Consider the following 14,061-nt stretch of genomic DNA (forward strand, 5'->3'; position numbering starts at 1 on the left):
AAAACTTTTAGATAGAAAGAAGCTTTCTAATTGGACTTGGCAATATTTCTGAGGTGAGTTTTTGCAGGATCATTTATATAACCATTTCTTTGTTTTACCCTGCTGTGAGGCTCTCATGTAGAAAAGAAATTGAGAAGTATGTGCTCATAGAATCACAGTAAAAGATACGACTTGTGTTTGTACTTTTTAAATCCAGAGGTTTAGAATGTTAATATTGAAAATTGCTTTTGAAAAGTACCTCCAAAGCTTGCTTTTAACTAGCTCAGAATGGAAGATAAAGCCCCTAATTTTATATTAGTGATGTTAGGTAAGAATTGTGATATTAATATGATGGTATTAAATGCTAAGTCTTTATTCATGTAGGTGGATGGAGTCCTCTGTTTCTCTTAATGAAGTTCAAGTATCTAGTGTAGGTTGCTAGAGTAAAAGATGTATTAGTGGGAGACTTGATCTGAAATGGAGGCTGCATCAAATGTTAATAAGCAGCGCTGTTTGTTTGTAACCTGTTGATGCAGCTGCTTACCAAACTCTTAGGACTATGTTAGCTGTTAGGACTTTGACATTGGGAATTTTAACTTACTGTTTTTGCATTCTTTTATATGTGAGAGTATAGAATTCAGATCTGTAAATAGGTCCTCTGAAGGTTTCCATTTGTAGCTGTTCTGTTTAGGCAAATATATATCTTAGTTTTAAGAATTAATTGGATTGTAAGTGTATGTAGTATGTTCAAGTAGTCTGCCTGCTAGACCTAGTAAGCTTTTCTACATAAGCACATTTTATGTTTTGGAAAAGATAAAATAACTGACAATGTACAAGGTTTGTTGAATTTGGTTGGTTTTGATATGTAAGCTAATCAGAAGGGAATGATTTTTACTTAGCATCATGCTTCAACTTATACTACCTGCCTCTGACTTTACAGAATTGGAATATACAGTTTACTAAGCTACTTTTGGGCTTCTTTTCTGGAGATGGAAAGACGTGATGAAAACTACTAGTTTCTGATGAGCTGCCTGCTACCAGGCCATAGTCAAGATGGCAATTTGTAAATTATGTAGCATTTTGCTCTGTATTCCCCAGTGGGCCCCAATTAGGATTGTCCCGTAACCACATTTTGGGATATGGCTGCTTTTTAAGAGAAGCAGTGTTTATTGACAGTTTACATTTGTTTTCCTGGCCATTTCTGCCTATTCAGTGTAAAGTGTCCAGTAAGCCAAGTATCACTGAGGCTGTGCAGAACTTGGAAGAGAATGCTGTGCCTCTGTGCCTCCCCTCTGTGAGGGGAGGTGATGCTGTAGTAACTTTACTGTGAATGATAGTAATGTAATGGCGCCCAACTTGGAGTGGTGACTGCATTTGTTTACAAAGTCAGGCCTTTATGCAATTTCATGGGCATTTTCAGGGAAAACCTCTTGCTGTACAGAGAGATCATCCCCCTTGTCCATCTGGCTCTCCCTGTGGCCAGGACCCCTTGTCCATCTGTCTTTCCCTGTGGCTGGGACCCCTTGTCAGTTTGTTCTTCCCCCGTGATCAGAGCTCTCTGTCAATTTGCTGTTACACCCCACTGGGACTTTAAGCTTTACAACTTTCAGTAAAACCACATACTTAGAACTCTTGCCTTCGAGAGTGATGCATTTATGTAATAAACAATTCCATAATAACCAGTAAAATGCCCTTGGCCTTTTAGGACCCTAAACCCATGAACAGCTTGACACTTGGGTAAGGATTGTTCCCCTTTTTCTCCCTACTTTGAGCTTGTGAAGTGAGATGTGTGTTCTAAGGTACAAATCGTACTTGCCTGCTAACTGGAAGTAGAGTGATAGAATACTATTCAAAAATAATCAGAGTGAGTCAGAAGGGGCCACAGTGGGTCTGGTCCAAACTCCCTGCTCAAGCAGGGTCATCCCAGAACAAATGGCACAGGATTGTGTCCAGATGGTTCTTGAATCCCTCCAGTGAGTCTCCACAACTGCCCTGGGCAATTGCTCCAGTGCTCGGTCACTCACACAGTAAAGTTCTTCCTCATATTCAGGTGGAATTCCTGCACCGTTTGTGCCCATTGCTTCTTGACCTGTTGTTTGGCACTGCTGAGAAGAGCTTGGATCCATCTTCTCACACGTCCTTTCAGATCCTTGTAGGCAGTGATGAGGGCCCCCTTTGGTATATCTAGTTGGAAAGTCTGTCCTTCAGGTCACTGGAAAAGGGAGATAAATTTTTGAGCAGATGGCTGACAAGAGACTTCACTCTTTTTACGAGATACATTAAGAGATGTCTTAAGCTTTTGTAGCCTTGACTTACCTTTCCATGCATGCAGCAATGTTATGTCGTGTTAGAAATTAATGAAAAATGAGGCCTAGAGACCTATGATTAGACCCTGTAGTCATTTGGAATAATCATCTGTTCCTTAATGTGACTGTTGTTACAAAGGAGAGTCTGTCAAAGTTAAATGGAATTTTTTCTGTTGCAGTGTTAAAACAAAATTTATTTTGTTTCTATAGCAGAGGTATGATAAAAAAATGCTAATACCCTCCTTTTGTCATCACTCAAAAAAAGAGATGTAAAACAGTTTTCAAGTACTTCATGACAAGGAAAAGGCAGCCAGAAATATGAACAATGAGCTAAATGAACTAAATTCCTTGTGTCTGAGGGGAAGCAGAAATCTTCTAAAGGTCTTTTTTTGATCTAAACTTTTATCATTACTTTTCTGATACCTATCAGTATAATTTCTGTGATGTGCTGTATATATTTAGGCATGTCAGGTTTTCTGAAAATATTTTCATGAAGCAGATTTACAGTTCCATCCCAGCTACACAGTTTAGTTCCCCTGTGATGATTTCCCAGTTATGTCCTCCAAAGGAACAGTCTTCCTCAGTGTTTTTCTAGGTTTGTTACTGAGTTTGTTGGAGCAGCAGAGTTATCAATTATTCATGTCTATCAGTAGCAAAAACAAGGAAAGGAAATTATGGTCTGTCCTGCTCATCTCATTTTTATGTTTCAAACATCATACCTATTCACTCCAAAATGTGCAAAAACCACAAAGAATTTTTAAAATTAAGATATAGAATAAGTAATGCACATTTGTGCATAAATGCCATAATACAAGTTAGGTAATGTGCTCTACCTATTTTTTTTTGTGCTGTGTTTATTTCACATAATTATGTTCTTCTGTATGCAGTTGTATTCATGCCAGCTGTGCCCCTTGAATAACATAGGGAGGAGTTTAGATCTCATCTAGTTTAGGTCATTGAAGTAGATTCCTCATTCAGGCACCTGCTACTGACAAATTAACATAGACTTGATTTTAAAAACTGCTCATTTGAAAGAATGCAATTTTTGCTTGCTTTAATGCAAGAAATAATATGATCCTCTTCAAATTCAAGTAGTATAAAGTTCACCTCTTACTGGCTAGACACTGTCGATAATAATGATTGCAGTTTTTGTATAGTCCTTTTGAAAGTGCTTACTTAACTAGAGAAATAAAATGAGACACTTAGGCAATCAAACAATTGTAAAATAGATTTTGAGTCTGTAAACATAACTACAGCTTTTGTGAAGAGGCTTATTTTCCTATAGTAAGGTAGTTCCAGGAAAGACCAGTTGAATTTTATGTATGTATTCAATAATTACTTAATGGGAAGAGGACTGAATTGTCTTGTCACCTATTTTGCTTTAGATGCTTGAAAGCTCTGTTGCACAATACCTTTGTTAAGCTGAACTAAGCTTTGTTAAGCTGAGCTGGGCCAGCCTGAAATAAAGCTGTTTTTTTTTTTAAACCACAGCACTGTAGGTATTAATTCTTAGGTCAATCCTTGCTTGCTATCTTTGCTTCCTCCCGGAGCTGTGGGTCAGCATTCCTTTATTACTGAAGAACTTCTATGTAACAGAAAGTAATAAAGTAATTTGACTTGCTTTTTTGAATATTACTCGCACCTCTTCTGTTCAGAAACAATTCCCAGTTGAAAATTAAATAGGCATGAAATTAAAATTATGCTTCTTGCATATTTATACTGTAATAAATACATGTGGAGCATCGTATATCCAGAACTGAAAATGTATTTTGTCTAAACCTAATAATTTCTCAAGTTCCATAAAAGTATACAGACCAATTGCTGCTTTTAATACTAAATATTTTCAAGTTAGGTTGCTCATTTGTGGTGAAGAAATAACATGTCCAGGAAAAAAAAGAGTAATCTTTCTGAAAACAGAAGTATTCCAGAATTCTTTATAGGCGGATCAGTCAGTATCTAAATTTTAGGTGAAATAATGCTTTCTCTGTTTTATTGAGACATGGGCATTGCTGTAGTCATAGAAGAAAAGAAAGTTCTCTTCAAATAGCAAATATAAGTAGCACTCAAGGAATGATCTGGTATTGAAGTGGAGATTTGTTCTTCTGTTGTGTTTGATGTATCTTAAGATACGAATTTGAGATAATCTGACCTACAGTGTTAAGACAATTAAAAGGGAGATATACTGCACAATAGTGTGTTTTTTTCTTGTCTTATTTTAATGTGGTTCGATATTGATTCTGCCACAGCTTTCTGATTAAGGATGTAAGTGTATTACGTGTGTGACTAACCTTCTTGCAGGATTGCAGTAATGTTTTATAACACAGACTCCCTTTTTTCTAGTACTTCTACAACATCATGTACTTGTTGAATTGCTGATTCTGAATGGTGCATGCTCAGTTGGGATGAAATAAACTTAAGATGGGATGAAGTTCACAAGCATTTGTCTTTGCATGGCACTACCTATATGCATAAAAACTTGTAGCTTCACCTTCATTATTCTAAGCCTAGTAGTGGAAACATTCAGTGCAAGTTCATTTGTAAGTAATATTGCATTCACAGGGTCTTGTGTTTAAGCTCCTTTGTCCTCAAGAAGCTATTCTCAAGACATCAAAAGAAATTTGAGGCTAAACAACCTGGCCTTATACTTAATTAACCTTATTTTTGCTCGGTGGATTTTGTTAGGCAGATTAAGTTGTCATATCTTACTTAATTGTTTGGGCCTTCTGAGTGGGAGTCCTAATTTGGTACTGTGGATATATAGAAAAAGGGGAAATAGTCTGAGAGCTGTGTTTGTCAACTGCTTTGTTTCCTCCTTTGTAAGCAGAAGTTGTTTTATATGACCCCTGATTTTAATCAAACTAGAATTTGTGATGACTGGGTACAGTGTGTCAGTCTTTTACAGTCTTACTCTGCTGTTTGTAATCTAAAAATACTTAAATATACATTTTTTATAAAGTGTCTGCATTTGAGTAACTCCCATCTGAGGTATGTGTTGATAAACGTCAGTGGTTCTTCCACTGTTCTGTGTTCTTTGAGAAGCTCTTTGAATGAAAAGTAAAATATATGATGCTTGCCCCCTCCCACTCCTGCAATGTTAAGAAAAATGTTTATCATTTCAGTATCCTTTGAGCCTAATTTTCATGAAGCATTTGAGTATGTGGCTGTTGCCTCAGATGACTAATACATTTTTTAGAAATGTCTTGAGTTCTCTAGTTTTTCTTTACTTTTGAGAGGGAAAAACTTCTAAATTTGGAGTTATCTAGTGATAATTAATGTGAATCAGAAATAGATTTAGTCTTCTGCTTACTCTTAGTTGATCAGTTCTGTGGCAGTGGTGTTGCTGTCAGTAGGAGTGTGTTGTGGTGCTGAGTTTCCATCACTGAGCTTGGCTCTCTGAGTGCTGTGTTACCGCGTGTTCATGGAGGCTCATTTGGGTTTTGTGGCGTGTTGCTGGGGAGCGTTTGGAAGGGGAAATTCAGTCCATTGTCCATTTACTCTGCTGATCCATGTGAGGTTCAGATAATGGGGTTCTTAGTTTGTGGTAAGGATTCTAGCTGTCAGTTTAACATGCCTGTTTTTGCATGTCATAATAATTTAAAAGTCTCTATGTGAAGCTGTTACTTGAGGTTGGAAGAACCTCTCTTGAGCAGTCTCTGACACCGTACTAGAGATGTAAATGTTCTATGAGCCACAGTCCAGAATGAAGGCAGAGTTTGGCTTTATTCTCAACCTACCTCCTTTCTTTTTCGAGCAATGTCCCAGTCCTGGTACAAATATGGTTATGTTAATTATTGTTGCAAGGTTAAAAATACTTCAAACTGTCATTAGTGATGTTGAATAAGGATTTTGATTTTTTGTTAAACACACTGAAATCTTACGGTGTCATGAGCCAGAGAGTTAGAAATATGACTGTTGCTGAAATTCATGGTACTTACTCACATTTTCCATGGCTGAAAATGCTTCAGCTGCTTTTTTCATGTCAATTGATCTCAAATGAAGTGCTTGTCTTAGGAGATCTTCAACAGTATTGAGGATGTTGCTAACATTTTTTAATTTTATTAGGTGACCTGAACCTAAAGTTCTCCACAGGGGAATCACAGATGTTAATCTGAAGAACTTGTCTACCCATAGTTTTTAATTTCACGTAAATTCATTTTGTAAATTATAATTTGTTTAATCTAATTTAGCAACCTTTGAGTCTTACCAGAAATGTTTAGAAGCTGGTTGGAATTTGCCTTAATTATTGAGAAACAAGCAAATTCTTTTGAATGATACTGTTTACCCCACTTAAAAGTAAAGAATAAACATCTTTATGGGTGATGGTAAAATTATTTATGTAGTCTTTGTTTATTGTTATTTCAATAGTTGAGGTATCAAGGAAACTGACAATATACTGATTTTCTTTGGAGAGGAAAACAGATAGGCATTCTGTCTGGAGTGTGTTGAAAATGCATTTTTCATCCCTTGGGCTTTTTTCAGCTCTTTGATTTGTGACATTTGAGTACTGGATCATACAGAAACTCACTGCATGCAGTGGACCTTGTTAGTGAACCTGATAATTTTCAAACTTGTGTCTTAAGTGGAAAAGGGATTTCTCAGTGCTACTGGGAAGTGGACTGAGGGGAGAAAGAAAACTCCAAAATTACTTAATTATTAAGGTGTAGCTGTAACAAGGAAAGGAGCAAATGGAGGGGATGGTTGGACAAAAATAAGTTTATCTGCTCTAACAATGAGGAGAACCCAAGCTGTGTTACTCATTTAGGCTGAAGTACAACCCTAGGAAAACAGTAGCCTGCTGGAGTAGTAAAACCCTGAACTATTAGTTGAAAACTCAAAATTTGAATATAGTTTGAGGCATTTTATTATGTTTTGCTTTCCTTTGTGGTCAGCAGGAATAACGTGGTGTTCTTTTTAGAGCAGTTTAGTCTGTTTGCCCTAAAATCAAGCTTCAGTTTCTGAAATAAATTGAGTATAACTAATTAAAAATAAAAAAGTAAGCAGAAAAGAGCAAAATAAAATTTACTGTGCATTATGCAATGTGTGGGATTTAACTTTATCTTTTTCATTTTAATAAGCAGTAATGCCTTTGCATATGCTGAGTATTGCATTAGTAAAAAGAGTGCTTGACTTCCATTAGTTTACTGCTCCTTACTTTTCCTTCTCAAGATGCCTGGAGTGGACTTTCTTACTACCATTTTAGAAGAAAAATTCTATTATGAATAAAACTGAATGTGTAAATTGTAAAGTATCATTTTCATCTGCTGGTCATTTGTGCCACTCCATGCATGTATGACTCCTGGTCTGTTTACAGTAATGTTTTTGGCTGATGTCTCTGAAATTCTGTGTGAATGGTAACTTGGAGAAGGGCTTCTTTACGTTGGAATGGTTACCCTGTGAGCTGGAGATTGTAAAACAGTACAGACTTTGCTGTCCTGGATTGGCAGTGTGGCAGGAGAGAAGGGTAGGGAATGCAATAAGGATTCATAAGGTTTTTTGCTCAATAGAGCTACTTGTTGACTGGTATAAAACATTTATTTGGGGTGGCATAATGAGTATGTAGTTGGGCAGTACTGTGATCAGGCTAGATTTTCTTTTTTTGGCAGAGCATTGTGCATTCAACTTAGTAGGTTATGAATTTCTGGAAAATGTTACTGCACAGTTGGTGTATTCTCTGAGGCCACTGCTCTGCTTGGAAAATTGCAAGTTTTTATGCTTTTGGTTGCATGTGGAAGGCAGCCATGTTTATTTCAATACACCAGGCCACATAAAAATACAGTGAAGAAAAATTGTTTTGTCTTACTGCTTTTATATTTGGCAAATCAAAAAGACCATGGTAGGATGTTCTGTTACTGCTGGATGTTGGGTATGGTGTTCTATTGTGTTGCTTTATTTCCTCCCATATGCAGTACTTTAGAAAGTGTTCTGCACAAAGATTTGCACTGAAGTTAACAAAGCCAGTTGAAATACACTTTAGGCATTTTAATTTAAACCTATCCTAGATAAATTTCTATCATTTTTACTGTTGGAAGAAGTCTTCCTAATTAGTTATCCCCATATATTATCACCACCATAAACTATCTTGCTGTTTTCTCTGTTAACAACTAATTAGTATCTGTCACTTGGCAGTGTTTGTTCTTTTGAGACAGTTCAGATTCTGGTACTGTCTGTAGTTTAATGAATTTGATTGCATGTTAGCTGAGAGGTGGAACATGAAACCAGACAGTATGGATGGAGTTGTCACAAATGTAATGATCTTCCTTGCTTTTCTGCTGGCCAGTGTTTCTTTCCACATGCCTAATATGTGGACACAGAAATGGTGACTCTCCTAAAACCTTTCCTGAATCCCAGCTCCCTGTGGAGGGGCTGAAGGAGCAGACTGCCTTTGAGTTCCAGCTGGTGAGCATTTTACCTAAACGTCCTTTATTTTATAGCTACACTGACACTTTTGGTATGGACAAAATGAGAGTTAGGATATTAACAAGGTATTTTTGTGGCTAAAAAGAAAACAAATGCTCTGTCAGTGGTGAACTGTGTAAAGCGATGGAACAGTGTTTATACTGCAGCTGTAATGTCTCTTTGTTCCAACTTGAGCATTTCAGTTGGAGATTTTATTATTTTGATACTGTACAATGTTATGAACCAAAAAGAGACTAAGATACTTGGATGCCAAGTATCCAAGTATGGATGGTAGGAAGTGCACAGTCATGTATTAGATTATTCTGATCAAGTGGCAAGAAAATCTATTTTAGGTGGTTTCAGGTGGATGTTTTAAGTACAGGTTTTGAAAAGGAAGGAGTTTCAGTTTGGTCTTGAAAGATGGCAGGGAGAAGGGAGGGAAACCAGGTGCTTGAATAGAGCTGTCTGATCCTTAGGTAACTCAGAATTTGAATTTATATTTCAGAATTGGTGTTAATGGAGACACTAATTAAATGTGATAATTTCTAGAGAAAGTTGACTGTATTGCAAAATGGAGTATTCTTATTTTGTTATATGTTAAATCTGTTTTTCATGTCCAGCATAGTTTTGAGCCTTCTTGCAGTTCAAAGTGTATTTGGATTCAGCAGTTGGGATATAGAAACAACTTAAAAATCATTAAATGAGTCCTAGTGTAACAGAATCTCAGATCTGTGGTAGGCATTAAGTCAATTTTGAATTGGTTCCCAGACCCTTGCCCTTTGTGCTTTCCGGTGATTTTCACGCATTAATAAGGAAGATGTGATTTTTGTTGGAAGGACTAGGAGATAGCTGTGGTATTTTAACCTTGACTCTGATCTGCCCTGTGACTTATTCATCATTAGGGAAGACTTGCTCACACAGTTGCACCACTACAGTTTTATGTAACTGTAGAGCTGATGCCCTTGTTGTCATCATCCAGTTAGGAGGAGCTCTTTCCAGCTTTAACTGCTTTCAAAATAATGTTTAAACTGAGGAAACTCGGTGTGATTGTGCAGTAAATATTTCCATGGGGAGTTCTGAAAGTAAATTGGGGTATTTATAACACTATGAATTTCCTTATGGTGCATCGAAGTTATATATTAGCAATTGCTAAATCTGATAGTATGCTAATAAGGAGTGCAAAAACAAGTATTTGTTCCTCTCTTGAAGAAAGTGTAGCTGCTGAGGAAGTTCAGCTGTAAGAGGCAAAGGTGAGAGGTGCCACAAGGCGCTGTCTCAAGGGACAGTAGTGTGCTCTCCGCCTTGTCAGGCCTGTTTGTGGGGTATGGGCTAGTCCTGGCAGTCCTGTTGTCAGGATCTGCTTTGCCAAGATGCAGCTGGGACATGCAGAGCTGGTGGCAAGTGACCTTAAAATGGCTCGGGGTTAGGCTTTGCTAATTAGCATTCAAGTGAGGGGAACCCCTTTGTTTTTAGAGGTGGACCTCTGCTTGTGGGCTGCTTTCTGGCCTTTTAAACATCTTCAACAACTTTCCCAGACAGCTTGAGCTGGCGCTGCTTGCTTGGCTGGGTTGTCAGATTCCTAGATGACCGCTGTGCATGGATTTAACCACATAGTAAAACCTTGTTGCCTCAGTATAAAAAGGTAATTTGGTAATATGGTTGTCATGTTTACATACAGTGTTTAAGCCTTTAACTTGTTTGAAGTACCTAAAATTCTTGTTCTCCAGAGGATCATCTGCTTTGGTCTTGTAAGCTTTCCACCAGCAAACAGCAGTTCAGCAGTCCTTCTGTATGCTCATTCCTGAAGTTTGGGTAGAGATCCAAACATAAAGTGGTATTATGTGTAAAATAGAACGGAAGTACGGTGGTGAACCCTCACCTGTGATTAGCCAGTGTGACTGTCCCTGCACCATCAGTAGCATTTACGGCTGGCCCTGTACATGCCCATGTCGTGTGTCCTGGTGGGCCGAGGCAGTCGGCATTGCTGGAGCAGCCGTGATCAGTTTTTCTGCAGCTGAGGCCGGCCCAGGTAGGGCAGTGTTCCTGACGGGTGGAGTGTGTGGGTGGACTGGCTGGGGGGACTGCAGAGCCCCAGGGCCCCTTGTGAAGAAAGCTCTGCTCAGTAGGTGTTCTCCTATCAGGGCCAGCTGGAGGTGGGTGTGACTTCTGCAGCTGCTCCGATACTCTTGCGGTGTGCTTGGTGACTCAGGCCGGGGCTGGGCACCCTGTGAAATGGGGCATTCTGCTGATACACCGTGTGGGGTTCAAAAGTCTGCACAGGGAATTTGAGGGGTTTGTTTATGGGTTGGATGGAATTGACTTTACAGTGTTTTATTGATATATGGCTCTCATGTTTGGAAAATAACTGGTAGATTAGATTGCCAGTGGCGGTGTATTTAGGCCACTACAGTATTTTAAAATCACCATGTACATCTTGAGCATGCTGAGCAAAATGTACTGATACTACATCCATAGTACAGGATTTTACAGTAAATTAAATGCATTGCTGTTTTCTGATGTTTTGAAGGGACTGTTCAAACAAAGCCATCTGGTAAATTTTCATCTTTTTTCCTTGAAAAGGAGAGATGATTTTTACGTCATAGCAGAAATTAATTAAAATGTCTGTTGAACAACCTACAAAAATACATTAAGAACTTTTAGTGATTTAAAATTTAAACTATATCCTTCAGTAGAAGAATATGGTAAAGACTAGAATAATGGCTAATACAAAAATATTAAACAGTTATTTCACGGCATAATCAGTGTCCAAAAAAAATTTGAGCATCTTGATGTAAGTAAGGAGTACAGTTTTGTAATGATGATGAACTACTTACATATGTATACAGGAATCAAATGCATCGTAATTTTTTTTTGTAGTTGTTGTTAGGCATGTGCATCACAAGTGTGTGATGGTTGTAAGTATTGCTTTGACAAGCCTAACTTGCCTGCATGCTATGTCATTCTGCTGGGCTCTGAGTATGCAATATAGTTTTGGTGTAGGATTATGGTCTAGCTTTCGAAAGACTGTATTTGAGTATGAGACTTAGTCTGTTTTCCTTTTTTTTCCCCCCTTATATCTTTACACAGAATAACATACAGTTTAAGCCAACATAGTGCAGGGAAAGGTTTTAAGGTAGTGCTGGTTCAGTAACTCATGTTTGTGCAAACTGACCTTTAACCCTTGTGGACTACTAAACAGTTGGGTGGTGGTGTACCTCTTCGCTTTTGTGATGGACTGTTTTTCTACCCCGCAGGGTTAAAGGTGGGGAGAAAAGTTTGAAATAGTAATTTTTTCACTGCTTGTGTAGTTTGAAGGCTCACAAGATAGAATTTGCATTATAATGGCTCTCATTTTGCACCCTACTGTGTCATTTAGTCATGTTCTGTGTGTAGCTCTTGGAAGACTTTGAAACAATTACTTTATTTTTTTTATGGCTCCATTCACTCCTACCTATCAGTTCTTTACTGTAATTGCCTATAAGATAAAGTCTTTGCCATTTTTGAATCACTTTGACTTCATGTTTAGATTGCTATACAACTTGTGAAGTAATGGTACTTCATGTAGTACCCTGGGTATTGAGAAATTTCTCAGCAGGGAAAGGGAAAATAAAGGCTGGGAGAGTGTTAGATTTGCAATATCTAGGTTTTTCCCTGAAAAGTGTGAGATAATGATTTTTCTTAGTTTGGTGTGACTTATGTGAACATTTAAAACTTTAAAAAAAATCCCATCAAGAAGAAGAGTTTTTACTTGCCTAGAAGTTTTAGAGAACGGAGGCCTTAAGAGCAGGAAATTTAAAAGAAGATTGCAGAGTGGAATGGGTGTCCTTGTTTTAACTGTAGATGGAACTGTTCAGATGAATTGAGCTTAGGCACAAATACAGATCTAAAGGATGTTGAGAATTATCTCCTTTCTCGTTTCAGCTGTTCAAGGGTTTTCACATTGAGGAAAACCAAGTTGCCTTGAAGAGTAGTTGGTAGGGAGGCCAGAAGCAGGTGATGGTTTGGGAAGTGGTGCTTTTGGTGTTCTAGTTGTCAGTAGCTTTATTGCAGAGACTGAGGTTCAAGAAAATTTAGTCTGCTTGGTATGTGTAAACAGAAATAGTTACCTAGAACTAATAATGAGTAGTCTGAGAAGAAAACAGCAGTTTGAAGAAAACAGAATTACTTCAGTAAACTTGAAATCTGATTTTATGCATCTAACCATGTAGGCTGTTGATAAGCCTGTTCAAATTTTCTGATCTAATGTTGAGGAGAAAATATCTGTTAATTTCTGAATTGGCATGTTAGGGCTCTTAGAAGCATCAAAATTGTAAAGGCTATTTGTTTGCTAGTAATGGAATAAAGTTTGAGAGTTAGACCAGTGAAGGGACAAACTGCATTACTCTGATCATAAAATCAAAGTAAGTTTTATGTTATGCAAAGAAGAAACGTGCATGTGGTCACTTGAAATACTTCTGCATCTGAACTATGATGTGATTCAGATTTTGGACAACTTGCCTTCCCTCTTCTTTCCCCTTCCACCTCCTTCGAATGCAGATGGTTGATTTCTTTGAAAGCATAAGTGGTGAATGGTCTTTCTCTTTCCTTTCAGGGACCAGTTACTCTCCACAAGAAAATTCACACAACCACAGTGCTCTTCATAGTTCAAATTCACATTCTTCTAATCCCAGCAATAATCCAAGCAAAACTTCTGATGCAGTGAGTATTTCTGATTGATTTTCATCCAAGTGTTGCCCTGTTGATACATACCATATTTTCATGGTTTTGTCTAAATTGGGCAGCATGTACATTGTGCTTGAGTTTTCCAAAATCAGTCTTTATTTTATAAACACCCTGTAAACCCAACCTGCAATTGTCATATGTTTTAAAACTATTCTAATTGGTAATCATTAAAGCTTTTAGTTACCTGTCATTAATTTTAAAATATTAGATTATTTAAATGACATAGATGCAGAAATATTTTCCATGAACTTTGTGGTAAATCTAGAGCAGACAGTCTGATTTAACTTATTTGAAATACATTACGTATTGTGAACTTTAGTCCCTTCATTATCAAAGATTGAGTAGGTAGAGTGGTGTTTGTAAAAAATTGCCCAAAACCATAATTGGTAGATTTGTGATCAGTAGAAAAATTTTGAAAAGATAATAATTTGAGGATATTGTAAGGTGAAGGAAACTAATGTTATCAGTACTGACCTTACTGTATGCCACTAAATGTGCTATTAGATTTTGTTAAAGGGTTTGATGGGAATAAACCAGAGGAGATTATTGCAGAATGCAACAGGAGGATACTGGTCATGTATTCAAGCTGTCAATGAAACCGGCATTTAGAGGTGGTGGAAAGTAATGATCTGGGTACATAAAAGGGTGCCCTGTAGTT

General features: G+C 37.6%; 1 protein-coding gene across 3 annotated transcripts in view; it reads left to right on the forward strand.

The window, feature by feature from the left end:
• WAC (WW domain containing adaptor with coiled-coil) overlaps positions 1-14,061 on the forward strand; it is a 55,146-nt gene that overhangs the window by 6,654 nt on the left and 34,431 nt on the right. For all 3 annotated transcript variants that reach the window (XM_063414377.1, XM_063414387.1, XM_063414395.1), the window contains exon 4: positions 13,273-13,379. In XM_063414377.1, the coding sequence (XP_063270447.1) occupies positions 13,273-13,379 (107 nt within the window). The remainder of the gene's footprint in view (positions 1-13,272; positions 13,380-14,061) is intronic.

This window comes from Prinia subflava, chromosome 1 (assembly GCF_021018805.1).
Source record: "Prinia subflava isolate CZ2003 ecotype Zambia chromosome 1, Cam_Psub_1.2, whole genome shotgun sequence".
Lineage (NCBI taxonomy): Eukaryota > Metazoa > Chordata > Aves > Passeriformes > Cisticolidae > Prinia > Prinia subflava.